The sequence below is a fragment of the Emys orbicularis genome, chromosome 1 (assembly GCF_028017835.1).
Source record: "Emys orbicularis isolate rEmyOrb1 chromosome 1, rEmyOrb1.hap1, whole genome shotgun sequence".
In the NCBI taxonomy this organism is placed as follows: domain Eukaryota; kingdom Metazoa; phylum Chordata; order Testudines; family Emydidae; genus Emys; species Emys orbicularis.
This window is the reverse complement of record NC_088683.1, coordinates 318,292,902-318,311,921: the sequence shown is the minus strand read 5'-3', so window position 1 is coordinate 318,311,921 and position 19,020 is coordinate 318,292,902. Positions and strand designations below refer to the sequence as shown.

At 39.7% G+C, this 19,020-nt stretch overlaps 1 protein-coding gene across 4 annotated transcripts in view; it reads left to right on the top strand.

Annotated features, from left to right (window-relative positions):
* Window positions 1–17,751, top strand: part of NBEA (neurobeachin) — an 816,600-nt gene extending 798,849 nt beyond the window's left edge. For all 4 annotated transcript variants that reach the window (XM_065403538.1, XM_065403557.1, XM_065403547.1 and 1 more), the window contains 4 exons: window positions 10,949–11,050; window positions 14,918–15,114; window positions 16,208–16,359; window positions 17,661–17,751. In XM_065403538.1, the coding sequence (XP_065259610.1) occupies window positions 10,949–11,050; window positions 14,918–15,114; window positions 16,208–16,359; window positions 17,661–17,751 (542 nt within the window). The remainder of the gene's footprint in view (window positions 1–10,948; window positions 11,051–14,917; window positions 15,115–16,207; window positions 16,360–17,660) is intronic.
* The last annotated feature ends 1,269 nt before the right edge of the window (window positions 17,752–19,020 follow it).

Genomic DNA, 19,020 nt, shown 5'->3' with positions numbered 1-19,020 from the left:
TTAGTTTCTTAAGAGCTGTCATCTGGAGACACAGATAAGATATTTTATATCACAGACTGTAAGGAGGTGAAGAATTCAAAGAAAAATGTCAGGTTATTGTAATTGTGGGCTAGGTGCTTGACTTTATAATGATCTCTTAAACTGAAAGACAGTTAATTATCAATTTCAGCTTCAGTGCATCCAATTACCAAAAGGAACTTTAGTTGTTTCAAAAAACATTCTTTTCTAAAGCACCATATTTTATTAAATATTTTCAATTATATATTTTAAAACATTGTGTGTGTATTTATATATAAAACATAAACCATGTTTTGACTTAAAGAAAACATATCTATGGCAATTAATAGATTATTTCCAAATGTATTGTGAGAATAGATTGTCAGGATGAACTCCTTACTGGTTTGGCTACAGTTCATAAGAATCTAATGTATTAGTTGGAATCCTGAGTAAACATCACATATGTCAATAGTCAAACCTGTCAAACTCGTGCAGAACTCTTTACTAAACAATCTATATAGACATTGTGCTTAGCAGATGACCTCAGTTCATGATTGTCTGTGTGGGAACTAGTAGATCAGCTCTGGTTTAAATCAGAGGAATGGGAAATAATTGGTTTGGGTAAGAGTCTTGAAATGTGCTGCTCCAGCTCAGTGGTTAAGAACTTGCTCACTTGGAAAGAGGGATGGGGATCTCTGTTACAATTTTACAAGGATTTCACTACACAAAATTTATTAAGTAATTTATAACTTAGAATATGTTGCTGCAATCCATAACAAAAAGGCTTTTTTTTTTTTTTGCTTTAAATTTGCATTTGTCACAGTTATTTTCTGTGTTGTCAGGAAAATGAAATTTTACAAAGTTTTAAATGCAGTGATTTCCCATAAAAATAGAAATAATAAATATAATTGCCTCAGTATCTGCATTATTCCCTATCCCTCCCTAAAATTACTATAGTGAATACTATAAATACTAAGTAACTTTATTTAGTTATCTGAGGCAAGTAGCAAGTTTTTAAGGATCATCACATTATATATGTCTGTGGGTAGAAGAAAATTGATTCAGGACAGTCTGAAATATTTCCAAACTGTTTTCAAATGGGTCTGAAACACTCATTATGGGCTATCCAGCTGCCACTGAACTCAGTGGGAGTCTGTCTATGGGTTTGAGTGAGAGCCAACTCTGGTCCAATATGGGCCAAATTATTCATACACTTACTCCAAGGTAAGTGGAGCAATCTCAGTGACCTCATAAAATTACTCATTACTACACTGAGGGCTTGTCTACATTACCTGCAGGATTGACGGGCAGCGATCAATCCAGCAGGGATTGATTTATCACGTCTAATCTAAACGCAATAAATCGACCGCCGAGCGCTCTCCTGTCGACTCTGGTACTCCACTGGAGTGAGAGGTGCAGGCGGAGTCGATGAGGGAGTGTCAGCTGTCGACTCACTGCAGTGAAGACACCGCAGTGAGTAGTTCTAAGTACATCGACTTCAGCTACGCTATTTACGTAGCTGAAGTTGTGTAACTTAGATCGATTCCCTTCCCCCCCCCCCCCCACACAGTGTAGACCAGGCCTGAGTGTTAAGTATGTGCAAGATCAGGCCCTATATACGTCAAATAGATTAAGGCGAGAAGGCACAATTGTGAGATGGACACCTAACTGCCTTTGAAAATCTTCTCCATTAATGTTTAGTATTAGGGTTGAGAAATCTATTAGTTAAGTTTTCATTTGTAAAGGTACAGTTAATTTAATGGTAAAGATTTGTTTACATGTACAATACAGCAGAGATATTCATGTTTTAAAAACATAAAGAACAAATGTGAACCTCTTGTGTTTAGTCTCTCATAACTGCAGAGTTGTTGTAGGACAGCATTAAATCCAATTACCAGTTTGTTCTTTTTTTCTCTTTTATGATTTTTTGGGTATTTGTTTGGCTTATTGCTACTGTAACTGTATTATTCCTCATAAAAGGCATACCAAAGACTATGTGATACACGCTAATGTTCAATATGTATTGTTACCGCTGTTTTATTTGTATATGCTATGATGACTTTATTGAATGTCTCTTTCAAACAGGTGATTTTGAAAATAGAAAATTATCTGTCTTTGAATAGAGACCTAAGTAGATGATAGAATTTCAGAAAAGTGAGGGACAGATGATTTCATCTGAAACAGACACAAATTCAGACACTAATTTGGAAGTGATAAAAATTAATTTGCACACTTTAATTGGAACCACACTCCTGCATGAAAGAAAGGAGAGCAGAGCAGGCAGCTAGTGCTAAAAGCTGATTGAATTTTTTGTCAGGTAGGTAGGTTGGACTTGGCCGCTTATCCTCCTGAGCCTCTCTGTGCAATATATTACATTCAGCCTCTGACTGGTGTTCTTTAAAAGGATCAATGCTATTCCTAGTTTGTCCCTAGGGCCTGAAATTTCATTGATCTTGGGACTTGACATTTCTCATTACATACCGTAGCTTCCAACAGGATAGTTACAAGAAGTGTGAGTTAACCCAGCTTTTTTCTAACTCTGGTTGCACTGACCATTATAAATACATTGTGTCTATCAGCCCAGAGCTCAATTTGTGCACCTCTTATAATGTATACTTCTTAAAAGTGTTAAGTATACATTGTATCTGTACATATGCTTGAAAGGGATGCTGGGAACTTCAATAAAGGAGCCTAGGCAAATTAGCCTGCACTCTTATTTAGCTCTATAGAGAATTCCTCAAGCTATAATCTTTGACTTTAGAACTAACGTTTCTGCAACAATTTTAAACTTCTTCATATGGCTGATGTAGATGTAGAGCAGCAACTATAATTTCACATTTAGGTGGATAAGCCAGATAATTGCGTCAGGAATAGTGGAGTGTATCGCTGTGATGCTTCCTTCGTATTTGTGAATTGGGCACTGAGTTGTTATATGTTCCATAGTCTGTTCTGGGTGACCACAGTCGCACACTGGAGAGTTTTAAATTTTCCGTTTATGCACCAAATTGATTTGATTTAATGCACAAATGGAAATTTTAAACTCTTTCTAGATGAACGTTCCAGATTTAAAAGGTTCTGTGAACTTATATCTGAAAGAGGAATTATTTTAGACTCAGAAGAGCCACTAAAACTTTCCTTTATATTTTGATTCTTTTAATACCCTATATTTGCAATGTTTAAATCTTGAAAGGGCAGAATTTTAAAAACATATCCCAAAACATCTTGCATCATGTGGACACAAATAGATAGATGCCTGCACAGATATGTTTGTATATGTATTATCTGCTTGCATGTGTAAATGTTTATTTAAATGATTACATGTTAGTGCAATTTAAATCCCAGTTTTTGAACTTGGCTTTTTGCTTCTGTTCATCCAAAATGTGGCTATAACAGAAACTAGGCTTCAGAACCTCATTGTAAATCAGGCCCCTTCAGTGTTCCACTGTGTCAATCCAAAGAAGGTTGGCATGAAGCTATTTGCTTACCTTCACCTAGTCTCATCTTCGCATGGTGACCAAAATATGCCTCCACCATTGTCCTATATACTATGGTAAGTGAGCCCTTTTGGGGCTCTGATGTTGAGATAAGCCACTAATTTCAGTGCTCCATCTCACACATCAGAAGTAATGCAATAAAAAGTACTTAGCATTTATATAATATTTGTATCAATAGATCTCAAAGCAAGGTATCACTACCTGTCATTTTAAAGATGGGGACAGTATCGCACAGTGAAGTTAAGTGATTTGCCCAAATTCACCTATCAAGTTAGTGGCACAGCCAGGATCAGAAGCCATCTGTCCTGACTCCGAGACCTGTGCTCTCTGTATTGGAGCACACTACATTCCTCTTTTTAGCTTTCTTCCACCTATGCAATATTCACAGTCCATTGCCTATGGTGATTTTTGTGGGTGTCTAAAGCTCTACAATATTCATGTTTCTGAACAAGTAATGGAACAGTTCTGCCAAGCCGAGATACTGTGAAGCTTGTCTTGAACTTAATACTATCAAAAATCTTTCTTCCTAAAACATCAACTCATTGTAATTGGGCAACTTTCCCTAACTTGATAGCTGCATCATTTTCAGATGTAGCCTGGTAATTTTATCAAAATGTGTGCATCTTTTGTGACTAAAAAAACTAAAGATGATTATTTTTATCAACTTCCAAAACAGCACCTTTGATGCATTTATTTTATGTGGTTTGTTTCTACAAAGGCATCAGCGATAAGATGCTTCTGTATCATACGCGTATTTATTGAATTCAACATCTATAGCTCGGTTATAGGCCTGGTCTTGTTCCCATCAAAGTCAGTGATGAAATGTGAACAGAATTTGACCCTATCTCTAAATCAGGCCTTTTTTCCAAAAGAAGAGTAGGAGACATTTCCCCATAGCAATAGGTATATATTACTTCCTGTAAGTGGCATTATAATGGCGAGAAAACCCAGTGCATCAGAACAAATAATGACATTGTTCATATTTCTTTTTTTTACTGTAAGAGCATGGCATCTTCCACAGAAGAGCTTTACAGATGCATTATGCATTGCATTTTTGTTATAGAGAACAGAAGATGTCTTTTATTTTAAACCTTGCTGAAGAACTCAGTTGCCTGAAGAGAGTACTCAGTCTTATGTGCATTTTATCTTTGTTTACCCCATAATGATTCTTTTGCAGAGGTGCCACATTGGGAAAATTACTATGAGCTTATAGTGATGGTGTTTCAATTCATAGTGGGGTAGTTTCACCTTCAGCTCCCTCTGTGCCATAGCCTTTAACCTCTAGCTGCATCTATCAGTTGTGATGTGACAGTGACAGAATATTTTCCTAGATTTTGAATGATTGCTGAGGTTCATGACATCTGTTTTTTGCAATGAAATGTAATGTGGGTGAGGTTCTCTTCTCCATGTTGCAGTTTTCCCAGTAGAAAATATCACTGACTATAATTTTATTTTCTTTCTTTGAGCCCTAAGGGGAAATATTGTAGTTTTTGTAACCATTTAACTGTTACTCCAAATAATAAAATTCGGTGACTTCATTTTACAGATTTATGAAGTATATTCAAAAATAGGATTTTTTAAATCTGCAGTTAGGGACACTGTCAGTCTGTATAGGCTTTAATGTTTGCAAATCAAAAGGATCATAGATCACATCCAGTTTAATTATAAAAATGTTTGTTTTTCTACATTTAATTCTGTCTTGCTGATTTAAAATTAAATGTTTGTAGCTTCAGTGTGTTCTTATGTTTTGCTATTCCAGAATAACATGTTACAGATAATATACTGCTGTCTTTGGCAAAGTATGAGGAAAAAATCTTGTTACAAATTGTGTTCTGCTTTTCTTTCAGAATTTAAAAGCACATGAGATCATTTAACTTAATCATTTATTAGTTTGGTCACAGTCTAATGATATTGTGTAGTTCCCCTTACCTTTAATACTTTATAATAATTTGATCAAGAGATCAAAAATCATGAGTCAGATCCCCAAAAAACCCATGAGATTGGCACCATAAATCATAAAACATTTTAAAAACGTCATCAAGCCATATTTTTAGTCTGTCTTTTGACTTTTTAACTTTCCTCTGCTCTTCTGGCTATGTGTGTGTGATAATTTCAGGTTGAAAGTCAACCTTTAATGCACACAAACTGCAAACCTCTCCCTGGTTTTTCAGATGGAGACTCCACTTACCCTCGCCTCACCCTTAAGACAGGGGGACTGCCATACACTTCCTGTTGCTGTCTTGACTCCCCCGATCCCCTGTCTTGCTGCCCCCAAGTGCTTCTCCCTTTCCCCAGACCCAGTAGCACTTCCCTCTTCACTGCTCCCTGGGGCTTCATCTCTACCTGGATCCCAAGTAGAGGAGAAATCGAGGGATCAGAGCTGCTTCTTGTACCATTGCAAGAGCTCCTCTTGCAGGTGCCAAAATCCTGTGACTCTCAGTCTGTTCCAGACTGCCTACCCTGGCTGCTCAGAGGGGAATCCCTTTACTCACCACTACCCCATGACTTGGGGAACTGTCATCTGCATCCTCCTGCCTCCCACATCCTCAACCTCCCTTCTGCACCTCCTAAATCTGCCTTCTGCTCCCCCTGGGTCCTGCTCTCCCTCACTCTCCTCATCTACCTTTCATAGTGTCTCCGCAGCTCCTCACAGTCCATGTCCTCTCTATCCTCCTGAATCATAGCATGGAAGCCATGTGGGCATGGCTTCAATTTCATTGAAAATAGTAGAAAGTAGCAGCCAACTTTATTAAAGGCAGCCGGACTCCCACATGCACATAAACTGTCGGGAAATGGTGGGTATCTTGCTGGCTTTAGCCCCATTGACAGTAATAGGAGATGGTGGCCATCTTGAATAAGGGAAAATTCATGAGTTGGCATCTTTTCCTCATGTTTTCATGAGACGGGTAAAAAACACCTGAAATCACTAGAGTCATAATGAAATCGCAAAAGTTGGCAATACTGAATCACAGTAACTTTTCAACCAAATAAACACTTGGGCCTAGATTGCGGGACACTCACCAGGCTGCTGTGTGTGGGTCCCACACGGCGGGCCCGCATGCTTTTAAACTTTCCTTGATCTTGGTAGGCTCCAGCTGCTGTGTCTTTAGCTCCATGGCACTCTTCATGGGCACAGACTCTGTCTGTTTCCCCTCACAGATGTGGGACCTTGCACCCAGGACAAGTGCTGATCTCTCAGACTCTCCAGTAGTTTAAGCACACCCTTTCGCAGAGTTCCATCCCTGTGAGCGCTCTGGTTTACATTTAATGATGGTTGAAGCACATAATAGACAGACTTTGCTAAAAGAATTCTAAAGCAATTACTCTATCCTTTAGAGAGCACAAGAGATGAACAGGTCCAGAAATAAATATGCTATGTGCCCTTCCCTGCTTTAGTTTCCTCACCGCTGTTGGGTGTTCTTTGGGATTTGGTCAGAGTCCTCGAGAGTGTCCAGGATCTCATCTCCTTCACTTGACTTCTCCTCTGAATCATTGGGTTGTGCGCATGGATGCAGTTGCTTGTTCTTTTCTCTCTCAGCTTCCTTTTATACAGTTCCAATCCCCACTTGTCAGGTAATCATCATCCTCTAGGTTGATGATTGCTGTTGCTCAGTTACCATCTACCTGGGTGGACCAGTTTTCTTGGTAAGGCCACCTTCTTTGTCTAAGTGTGCTTGCACTGGAATAGAAGACTATCAAGATTTAATGACTTTTTTGTGGTTAGCCCTTTGTCACCATCCCTTAGAAGTCCAGTCCAACCTGGAGGTACAAAGACAGAAGGCAGACAAAGCCCAAATTCATAATAGAGTTTGCAGTCTGACACAACTATATATACAGAAGTCCAGATTGTCAAATATATTTATGCTTCTAACTTCCATTTAAATCAATCTATGGAAGTTAGGAGCTATTGAAATCAGTGGAAGTTAGGAACCTAAATACCTTTGAAAATCTGGGCCGCAGTTCATAATCTCAAACAAAATTCGTGAATTGTACATATGCTGATTACCCAAATTGTCACCGTCCTCTTTCACAGAAGAACCCACAGAAGGGGAAAACAGACTGGAAAATCCATAAGATTGTTGCATCATCTCCTCAGATTATTCCACCCCACACATCATACCCTTGGAGATATAAAAGCCACATAGACAAAGAAACCACTGAAACTCAACCTCAAACTCTAGCAAATCCCTGGTCAGATACACCCAGCACATGCCTCTTTCTGCTTCTCGCAGATATCTGCTCTCCCTAGCTGAAAAGCCAGATCACCTGCCAGTTTTGTACACCTCCCCCTTTGATAGGAGAGGTTAATGCTGTGGAGGGTGAGTTTATACCTTACTTGCAGCTTTTTTTTCCACTTTAAACCCATTTCACAAAGAATCACATTACAGACACTGGCTGCTTCCAGGCTTTGTCCCCAGTTTCAACCAGCATGCCTCACCTCTTCCATTTCCAGCCAAGGAAGAAAAGCGCATTCCCGGTTCCCAAGAAAAAAGGAGGTTGAAGACCAGTCCTGGACCTCAGGCTCTGAACACCTATATCTTTACACAGCAATTCAGGATGGTAAAGAAATCTCCAGGATTTCACAGCCCAAGGCAATTGGACTCCCTAATTGTTGTCACTCCACATCATCATTCTCAAACTCAGGGCAGTTTGCTGTGCATTTGATCACTTCCTACCCAGCGTCAGGGGCCACTCAGCCAAAATAATGTTGGACAACAGAGTGGCCATGTACTATATAAATCATCAAGGAGGAGCAAGATACCAGTGCCTACATTCAGAGTTAATAAGGCTATGGAACTGTTGCATGTCCCAGCACATAGACATCTCAGCAGTTTATCTGATGGGACTGCAAAACAGCATGGCAGACTCCCTGAGCAAACACTTTTGCCATGACTGTGAGTGGGAACTCAGCAATTTGGTCTTCCAGATGATTTGTTAGTTTTGGAGCATCCCAGAGATAGCTCTCTTTGTAGTGCCATCCAACACAAAGTGCCAATGCTTCTGCTCGAGGGGAGATTACAGTCGCAACCTGATGGGGGACAGCCTCCTCGTTCCTTGACATTGCACCTTGCAGTATGCTTACCCTCCAACACCATTGATCCTCATGGCTCTGAACAAGGTAAAACAAGAGGAAGCATTAGCTATCCTCATAGCACCATCAAGCTTGAGGCAAGCATGGTTCCCGTATCAGTTTTGCCTCTTCATCTGCCTCTGACAGCAGATCTCCTAGCACAAGAATCAAGCACCATAACCCACCCCAGCCTCTCATCACTGCACCTCAAGGTTTGGCTCCTCAATGGTTCTCAGGCATAGAATTAGACTGTTCTCTCAAAGTTAAAACTGTACTCCTGAGCAGTAGCAACATCCACCAGGAGGAAAAACTACCTGCAAAAGTGGAGGCGTTTCCAAGCCTGATGTGCCAATTGATCTATATATCCTTCACGAGTTTCTCCTCAGGAACATACTCAATTACCAGCTGAATTAAAAAAACAACAACACAGGGTTTGTTAATGAGCTCCATTAAGGTGCATTTAGCTGTCATTACTTTCATCCACAGCCATTTTCATCCACAGGTCAAGGGGTTTCAGTTTTTGCACACCCTACCACTCTTAGGTTCCTTAAGAGTTTGTCTAACCTTTTTCCTCACCTCAAGCAGCCTATTCCACCTTGGGACCTTAGCCTAGTTCTCAGTGCTTTAAGAAAACCTCAATCTGAACCCCTGGGGAGCTGTTCATTCCTTCATTTATCCTTCAAGAAGTCATTCCTTATAACCATAATTTTGTCCAGGAGGGTGAAAGAGCTTGAGGCATTCATGGCTGACCCTCCTTACACAATTTTCTACTATGATGAAGTAACTCTATGTCCCCATCGTCATTTCTTGCCTAAGGTCTCATCAGAATTCCACATCAGTCAGGACATTCAATTGACAGTATTTTACCCCAAGCTTCAGTCTTCAAGAAAGGAGGCTCGTCTTCATACCCTGGATGCATGTAGGTCTCTTGCCTTCTACCTTGATAGCACTCAGTCTTTCACGGCTTTCCCAGACTGTCTCTTTCACAGAAAGAATGATGGAACAGCCCATTTCTACTCAAAATGGGTTTCAGGGTGCATGTTAGCTTGTTATGAAGCTTCTGGACTGCATCCCCCACTTAAAGTGACTGCTCATTCCACTAGGGCTCAATCCAACTCCAGAGCCCTACTTCAGAATATACCCATCATGGACATATGCACATCCACCACCTGGTCATCTGTTCAAACGTTTTCCCAGCACTACACTATCGTACCTGCTTCCAGGGTGGATGTGACCCTGTAGCAAAGCTGTTCTTCGATCTACTGAATCTGCCTCCTCTGTTTAGGAGTCTTATGAGGTGGAGCACCTATTGGAACAACAACTGGAAGAAGAAAGAGAGGTTACTTAACCAGTTCAGTAACAGGAGTTCTTTAAGATGTTTTGTCCCTATGGGTGCTCCTCATCTGCTCCTCTTCCCCTCTGCTGCAGAGTCTTATTTCTGGACTTCATGGTTGAGAAGAAACTTGAGCAGCAGTGGGTCTGCCCATCCCTATATACCCTCACACTGGAGCATGAGGATATGCAGGGGGCAGGCATGAACTTGTGGGCACTGCTGACAAAAAATCTTTGCAGATCCTGAGGTGTAGCTCCCACAGAGACAAAACATCTCAAAGAACTCCAGTTACTGTACAGGTAAGTAACCTCTTTTTTAATATGTGTAGCTGACTGTCAGTGTGTGAAGTACCTGTGTCATATATATATATATATATATATATATATATATATATATATATATATATATATATATATATATATATATATATATATATATATATATATATATATATATATATATATATACACACACACACACACACACACACACACACACACGTCTGTAAATAAATTCATAATTACACGTCCAGCTGTTTGTTTTCCTGTATTTTAAATCTTGATGTAATAGGCATTCAGAAATACGTATATTACAAAATCATGAAGGGATTCAGAAATCCACCATAATTTTTCTAAGTTTCTTTTTTCTAGAAGCATGTGCTTTGTTACATTGCATGTCATTGTGTTACTATTACCTTTAATAGTGCCATACTCCATGTGTCTCTGGAATGCATTTCTCTTTTCAGTATAGTTAGAATACATAGCACAGATTTCCAGTACCTTATCGTCCTCCTGTGCAGCATACACAGCACATCTCCCACTGTTACTAAATAATAGAGGTATATTATGTGAACAAGTGAGCACTGGAGTGTTGCTTTATGAGAGTCTTGATGAGGTTTAAATGCAATTCTGCACAGAAAACCCAAGAATTAGACGCTTATGCAGATTGCACCTTCCTCTGATGCTTAATGATTTAAAACAAATTGCAGCAAAACTCCTCCTTTGTTGCTGAAACATTTATGGTTTGTAATTCCTTACTATTGTTTCTTTACAGGTGATTATCCTGCTCCTAGAGCTGTTCTAACTGGTCATGACCATGAAGTTGTCTGTGTATCGGTCTGTGCAGAGCTGGGACTTGTTATCAGTGGTGCTAAAGGTCAGAAGTCATTTTACAGTTTAAGTTTTAAAAATTTCAAAGTCTCCTTCAGTGAGTGTTTTTCAGTGTTCCCTTAAACCAAGTGCAATTTAATTATTTTAAGTCTCCTCAACCAAGACATTTTAATTCTGATAGTCTCAGCAGTTGCTAACTCTGAACATAATATTTTCTATCGATACATATGACACTTAGACACAAACACACTTAGTATATCAGAAAACATTACTCTCCAGCCATCATCCCCTATTCCAGTGCACAGACTTAGAATACTAGTAGGTAGAAACTCATATAGTAGCACTGTACACAATGGTATAATGATAAAAAAGATCAGATAGAAACGTAGGATTGTGGGGACAGCCAGCTAGGAATGCCCCTATCCCCAAGTTAGTTGACATATTTTAAATAAAAGTTAGGCATATTTGGGTTGTCCCCATTCTCCTGGGCAAGAGAAGTAGAGCCTGTTGGATTGTGCATGGGTCCACGCATAGATGTCAACATGTAGAATGTTCTTTTTTTCAGTGGGCAGTTCTCCAAAGAAGCAGGAGCCTGGGCATTCCTATTTGCCCTCTTACACTAGAAAGTTTTGAGCCATCTACTGAATTATCAGTTGTTTGCCTATTTCTCCAATTACTTGTCTGTAGAATCCGGAATATAAGTTCTCAAAATAGCCATCCCGTCCTTTTCCCCCATCCCCGAAGAGATGTCTGCCAAAGAACTACAGTAATCAAATTGAATAAACATTCTAATCTAAATGTTGAGTGTTTTCGCTTGACAATTCATTATTGCAGTGATTCCCAAACTTGGGACGCCGCTTGTGTAGGGAAAGCCCCTGGCGGGCCGGGCCAGTTTGTTTACCTGCCGCGTCCGCAGGTCCGGCCGATTGCGGCTCCCTGCTCCAGGCCAATGGGAGCTGCTGGAAGCGGCGCGGGCCGAGGGACGTACTGGCCGCCGCTTCCAGCAGCTCCCATTGGCCTGGAGCAGCGAACCGCGGCCAGTGGGAGCCGCGATCGGCCAAACCTGCGGACGCGGCAGGTAAACAAACCGGCCCAGCCCGCCAGGGACTTTCCCTAAACAAGCGGCGTCCCAAGTTTGGGAAACACTGTATTATTGCATTCCTTTATTTTTCACTCTTTCCATTTGGTTCATTCCATTTATCTCAGTTCCTTTTCTTACTTTCTCATTTCCATCTACAATCTTTTTTGCATGGCTCGCTCTCATTTATCTTCTTTTCTTGACTTGAAAAGCAGCATATTTTTTCTTCTTATCCTTTCCTATTCACCTCTGTTATTTTATGTGTTCTCCCTTACTTCCCTTTTTTTGTTCTTTCTTCTTCTTCTCTCCACATTATTTTATTGATTCTTCATGATCCCTTCTCCCTCATTTCTCTTTCTGTCCCATCACCTCCTCCTCGAATTCCTATATTCCTTCTCCCACAGATCCAACCCTCTTCCTCTTCGCCTCATGATGATGCCTCTTTCATCCATGTCTCCTCATAGGAATTTATTCTTCCACTAATTCCTAAGAAGGGTTGTTGCTTCTGAGGGCGAAAAGGCCAGGTTGATTACTCTGCCCCATACATTCACAATTAAGCTTGTTGGACTGATACATTTTATGACAACTTTGAGCTCAACATTTATTTTCATAGCTGACTTTGAAACCTCTGAATACTGTAGATTCTAACAGGAAATGCTAATGGGTCATTAATGATAATAATGACTTATTATATAAGAAGGGTAGGCTAGGTCAAGAAATTCATGAGATAAAGCACAGTAACTAGGAACCTACCCTGAAGTTTTTTCTTGCTGATGTAAATGATGTGATGTAAATTCTTAGCCCATAAGCCAGTTTCATATTGCTTTAATGCCATAGGACTGTACCCTTTTGAACTGTATTGTTGCAAACCTCCTATTATTATGGCTGAGGTCTGTGGTAGACTATCCGCAGCTTCATTAGACACTAATGGAAATGTAAGGCTTTAGTAATGCAGCTCTTTATAGAGGCACTGGGTGCTGGACAACTAAAGACCTACATATCAAATAAAGAATATATCCCTCATTGATTAAGAGGAATTGGGGTCTACACTGTTAGTCCCAGAAACCCACCATCAAATTCTGCTCTCCTGAGCGCTCTCTCTCATGGTCTTCCCTTAGTTACGCCAGCCCCTATGGTATATACATTCAAGTTCTCCCATCTATGTTTTCTCACTGATTCCTCTTCTCAAGCTTCCCCTGCAGTTTCCCTCCTTTCCGGTTTCTCTGCTTCCATTTTCACAACAACACTACATGGACTCAGCTCTCTCGCTAAATCTCACATGTCCCTGTCTAGCACTCCATTTCACTATAGTAACAGACACACAGCCCTAGAGAATAATGCACTCTGGCATGATTAGGCAAGGAGGCAGAGTTAATGGGAGTCTAGCAACCAAAGTCCTCCACATCAAGTTGAGAGAATTTCCCTATATCTGCTTATGTTCTTATTCAAGCATAGACATGAGTGGTCTGTCTGCATTTCTTTAGGCCAGATTCCTGAATCACATGATTTCCTTCTTTTCTTTCTTCTCCTTCCCTGATGGATCATGTGGGCCAAGGAAACAGCCAGTTTGTCAGTTTGTTTAAATGTTAATGTATTGCTCTTTTCTTTTGAGTAATCTAGTTTTTAATTGTTCTAAAACTGGCTCTGTCTGCATCTCACAACTTTCCTGCATTTCGTTTACTGTTTCTGAAGTTGACAAACAGCAGTTTGAGACTATTATTTTTTCTATTGAGGTAGTGTCTAATGGCCTCAGTAAGGATTGGACTTTCATTGTATTAGATCCTATACAAAAATCGAGGAAAACATAGTCCCTTTCCCAAAGAATTCACAAACAAGGTCCCAGATTCTGCAACTGGATCTAAATGGGCAGACCCATGGGCCCATGTGTTGGAGCTCACTGAAGTTAGTGGGGCTCATGAATCCAGCTGCTGTATCAGGGCCCAAGTTCTTTAAGAGAAAGATTGTGCTCCTTTTAAGGAGTATGGCTTGTTACACTTGTCACAGAAGAGACTATTTCTCTTAGCGCAGAACCGATATCTAGATTCCCAAAGAGATTTTCACCACCTCACTTGGAAAAAAATTGCTTAAATGGAAATTGATGAGCCCAGCACTTAAAAAGTATGTTCTTGCTTTTATACTTTTCTTTTTGTTACCAACAACAGTAAAAAATGGCATACAAATTAAATAAAATTTACCTGAAGAAAATGCATATTTAGTGCACACCATTAAAAATTCTTTAGAAAATACCATCTACCACCATCACTAGGGAGTCACAAATGTTGACTTTTTTATTACATCCACTGTAATAATAATTCAGTATTAAAATCTGTGCATGTTATACATCCATGCGGGGAGGAGACCTACAGGAACTGCCAGATACTGCAGGAGGAACATGTGGTGACGTGGCTACCTTGTCCCCAGGGAGCCTTCTCTACCTTACACTGATAGGGCCCCATCTGTTTGGCTGTTTGATGGGGGTGGGATGGAATGAGTTCACATTAACAAGGGGGAATGCAGCTTAACAGACTTCTGAACAGCTAGGAGGAGGAAGGGATGAGTTTGCAAAGATTAATTATTAGAAAAGGGGTAAAAATACTCACAATTGAAAGTAGTTAACAGGTAAAGTAAATAAAAAAAATAGCACTCTGCTGATATGCTGTATCTTTTTCCTCCATCTGCTGCCACCTGCTTTGTTGTTGTTGTTGTTGTAGACTGTAATCTTTTTAGGTCAAGGACTATGTCTTCCTATGTCTGTACATATTGTCTGTATGCATACTGCATATAGTTTGTGACATGAGCATCTGTATAATATATTTTATTGTTTTCAATGTACAGAAGGTCCTTGTCTGGTACACACAATTACTGGAGATTTGCTGAGAGCACTTGAAGGGACTGAAAACTGCTTGTACCCTCGCTTAATTTCAGTATCTAGTGAAGGCCACTGCATCATCTACTATGAGCGAGGACGGTTCAGCAATTTCAGCATTAATGGCAAACTCTTAGCTCAGATGGAGATCAGTGACTCAACCAGGGTAAATCTAAATGCAAACAACCATTTGACACTGCACTCCTTTTTTAAAATAAATGGAATGTATTTGCAATGTTACTTAGAGAAAATACAGAGGTGAAAGTGGGCCGGTATGGGCTGGTACGGCATACCGGTAAGAAGTGGCCGCCGGTACCGGCCCGTACACAGCCCACGTTAAAGCACCGACGGGTAGGCACCCTACCAGCAGGATTGCCGACAGGGGGGCACAAAAGGGGCAGCTGCCCTGGGGCCTGGCGATTTAAAAGGGCTCGGGGCTCCCGGCCGCTGTTGCCCCTACCGCGGCAGTGGCCGGAGCCCCGGGCCCTTTAAATCGCCGCCAGAGCCCCAGTCGGCACAGACCGGGCAGCGTGGAAGGGCTGGCTTAGGGAGGCTGACCCCAGCCCCACCCCTTCTGCCCGAGGCCCCGCCCCTTCCGGGGGCCCATGTCGGTAAGTCTTTTATCTTACTTTCACCCCTGAGAAAATAACACGTATAAAATTGCTGTTCTCAGAAAATGTAATGTTCAAATAGATATCCTTTTATGTCCATCTCAAGTCAGCAGTGAACTCATGCTTTTTCAAAATAAGTAAGAACAAATTGTTTATGATACCAGATGATTCCTGGAATTTAAGTTCAGACTTAAATTTCAGCGGGAAATATGTCTTTAAAACAAAATTGTTTGAAATTAATTCCTTCTTTACTTATTAGCAAAGACATGAATTCAGGCCCTGTTCTATCAGTAGCACTTGAAGCAGTGTAAGGAATGCAGATCTCTACTCTGCCTTAGGTGTTAGTGATGGCATCAAATACTGCAGGGCAAACACAAGTTTTGCATGCTGGACTCAAGTCTTGGCACTTAAAAGCTTTGTAGGTCGCAGGTGAAATTTATTTATTTTTCATGTTAAAGGCACACAGGTAATTTATTGAAGATTTGGGGTCCCTAAACAGTTGTTGTTATTTTTAAGTATTTTTCTTAACCTTTAAATGTGGGTAGAAACATAAACATACACTCCATTAGTGAAAGCTATTTGTGGGGCTGTTTGTCAGTTTTCCCCAATATTAACTGAAGTTACCGGTTTTGTTTGTCTCTTCTGAAGGCCATCCTCCTGAGCAGTGATGGACAGAACCTGGTGACTGGGGGGGACAATGGAGTAGTGGAAGTGTGGCAGGCTTGTGATTTTAAACAGCTCTATATTTACCCTGGCTGTGATGCTGGCATTAGAGCAATGGACTTGTCTCATGATCAGAGGTGAGTTGCTGCATTAGAATTAAAATCATCCGGTAAATATTAAACAAAACTATTAAATACTGTTTCCTTGATGTTAGCATGTCAAACTACTGTTATACTTAATTTAAAATATGTGATACAACTAAGCTCTCAGTTATTTCCTGTTGATCTAGCTGAATTGACATTTTAGGCTCTGATCCTATAGGCACTTATACATCTGCTTAACTTTAAGCAGACACATAGTCCCATGCACCATTTCCTCCCTTAGTGTAAATCAGGAAAATTACATTGACTTCATCTGAGATACACTGATTTATGGCAGCTAAGGATCTGGCTTGATTGCATATGCATAAGTGTTTGCAGGATCAGGGCCTGAGTGAGTATTGTATTATCATTGGCCAGTGCAGGGATGTATGAGCCTGATCTCTGAATCTCCTATTTTAGTGTGATTAAAATGTAAGTCTTAATGATGTATTTATACCGGGTTGTAAGTGGGTTTAGTTTTTGCATCATTTGCCAGTATGGTGTTTGTCAGCAAAACTCACACTCATGAAATGTGAAGAATACATAGATTTTTAAAAATCGTATAGTATTCATTTCAGCTTATTTTTCTTACACTTTTTAGAATTTTTATACTATGCGCCACTGTTTGATACAACACCAAAAATATCCATACATCAAATACCTACTCAATTTATTTGTGTTTCATTTGATGATCTGAAAGAAGATTTCTGTCTCAGCCAAATCAAAACTAACTTACAAAATGAGGCTTATTTACTCTTGGAATTCTGCCAGTTTATGTTACAGTGCTGTACAGCATTCTATAGCTTCTTGTTTACAATAAGCAAATATAGCAGATTCTTTTTACTAGACTAATTTCTCTATCTTCTGATTCTAATGCTGGGTTCTGAAACCCCATTTCAGCAATGCACATAAGCACAGGCTTACTTTCAGCACGATTTAAGTGGGACGGATAGAATGCATTTTGTATTGTTTGGTATCAGCAGTTGGTTGACATCCAAGATCCAGTTGTAGGAGGCAGATAAGAAAAACTCAGACTCACAATTAAAGGAGTCAGTTGTAACTAGAAACTCATCACAATTACTTCTGCTAAAGAAAGAAACTAGGAGTATATTCAGTATGAAACTTTTTAAGAACACCTAATTAGTGCAATATGCATTTATATATAACTGTCAAAGAGAAGCCCCTGTTCTGTTGCTATTTTTAATATTCAAAACCTGCAGTTTTTGAAAGTTAAAAGATGACTAATATAGGGGTAAAAAATGTAACAAGTTCAGTATCTATCTTTTTACCTTTTTCAGAACTCTGATTACTGGCATGGCTTCTGGTAGCATTGTAGCTTTTAATATAGATTTCAATCGGTGGCATTATGAGCATCAGAACAGATACTGAAGCTGAATGAAGAACTGAAAGCCAAGGTAAAGCTGAGAGCACAAGTGCTACAATGAAAGGCGTAATCTCTGGTGGAAAAACACGTCTGCATTGACCTCCGTTGTACATTCCATTACACCCAGCAATAGCTGTACATTGTAGTCAGCAACCATTTTATTTTGTGTGTTTTTTCACAACTGAACACCAGCTGCTGAAAAGCAAGCTTGTATCATGTAAATTATATGAATTAGGAGATGTTTTGGTAATTATTTCATATATCTTTGTTTATTGAGAAAAGGTAGTAGGATGCGCCACAAGAGACTTTCGAAAATTCTGAGGAACCTTGTGTCCAGTTGTTACGATGTTTAGTCTGTGAATCTAACATGCATCCCATTTCCAGTCTCTTTTCAAGCTGAGAAAAAAAAAATATGTTTGATACTTTGTACATCAGATGCACATCTTAACTTTGAAGGGATACTTTTGTAAAAGTAAAACCTTGTATAAAGAACAAAAATGTTTCTTAATTTTATTGTGGAGTTACAACTTGCATGTACTTTAAACCTGATGTCTTGATGGAACAGGGGTATTCACACAAATCAAACTGGAGATCTGTCTAAGGGTGCAGCTTGCATTAAAGGGTTGAATTTGGGTGCAATCAGTAATTTTGACATTTTCACCAAAATATGTTTTTCACTTTTTAAATCTAAACTCATTCTCTTCCAAGTGGAGTTTTGCTCATGAAGCATTTGGATAAGAAGCCATCATTTGCCATACTTATACAATGAAAGTTAAATTCTTCCCTTTTAAACTTATAGACAAGTCAGAAAGGGAGCATAGTGGAAAGGTTCTGATTTTCATTATATCAAGAGTCTTGTAATGCTCTATAGTGCTTAATGACTCCCAACAAGGCAAGAGTGCTATACTTCTGGATTCATCACATTTGGCATATGGTCCACTGAGGGAAGAGGGCCTCAGTTACATTTTTCTCTTATTTTTCCTCTGAATAGCTTGGTTTGTTTAACAACCTTAGCTTTTATTGCAAAGATAAGTTATTCTTTTAGGTTCTTCTGAAAATCTCACCGGAAGTCACATTCTCAGCCTAAGGCACTTCATGTTTTACAATACTGTAATGATGACTATCAGAAAAATTTTCCACACATTGTACTGATCAAATTACACACCCAGGGGTATATACACTTTATTTCATGTTTCTTCTTTGTATATTTGGTGACTGTATTGTCATAGATGTACATATTGTGTCGGTAGGGCTATGAGGCATGTAACAGGAAT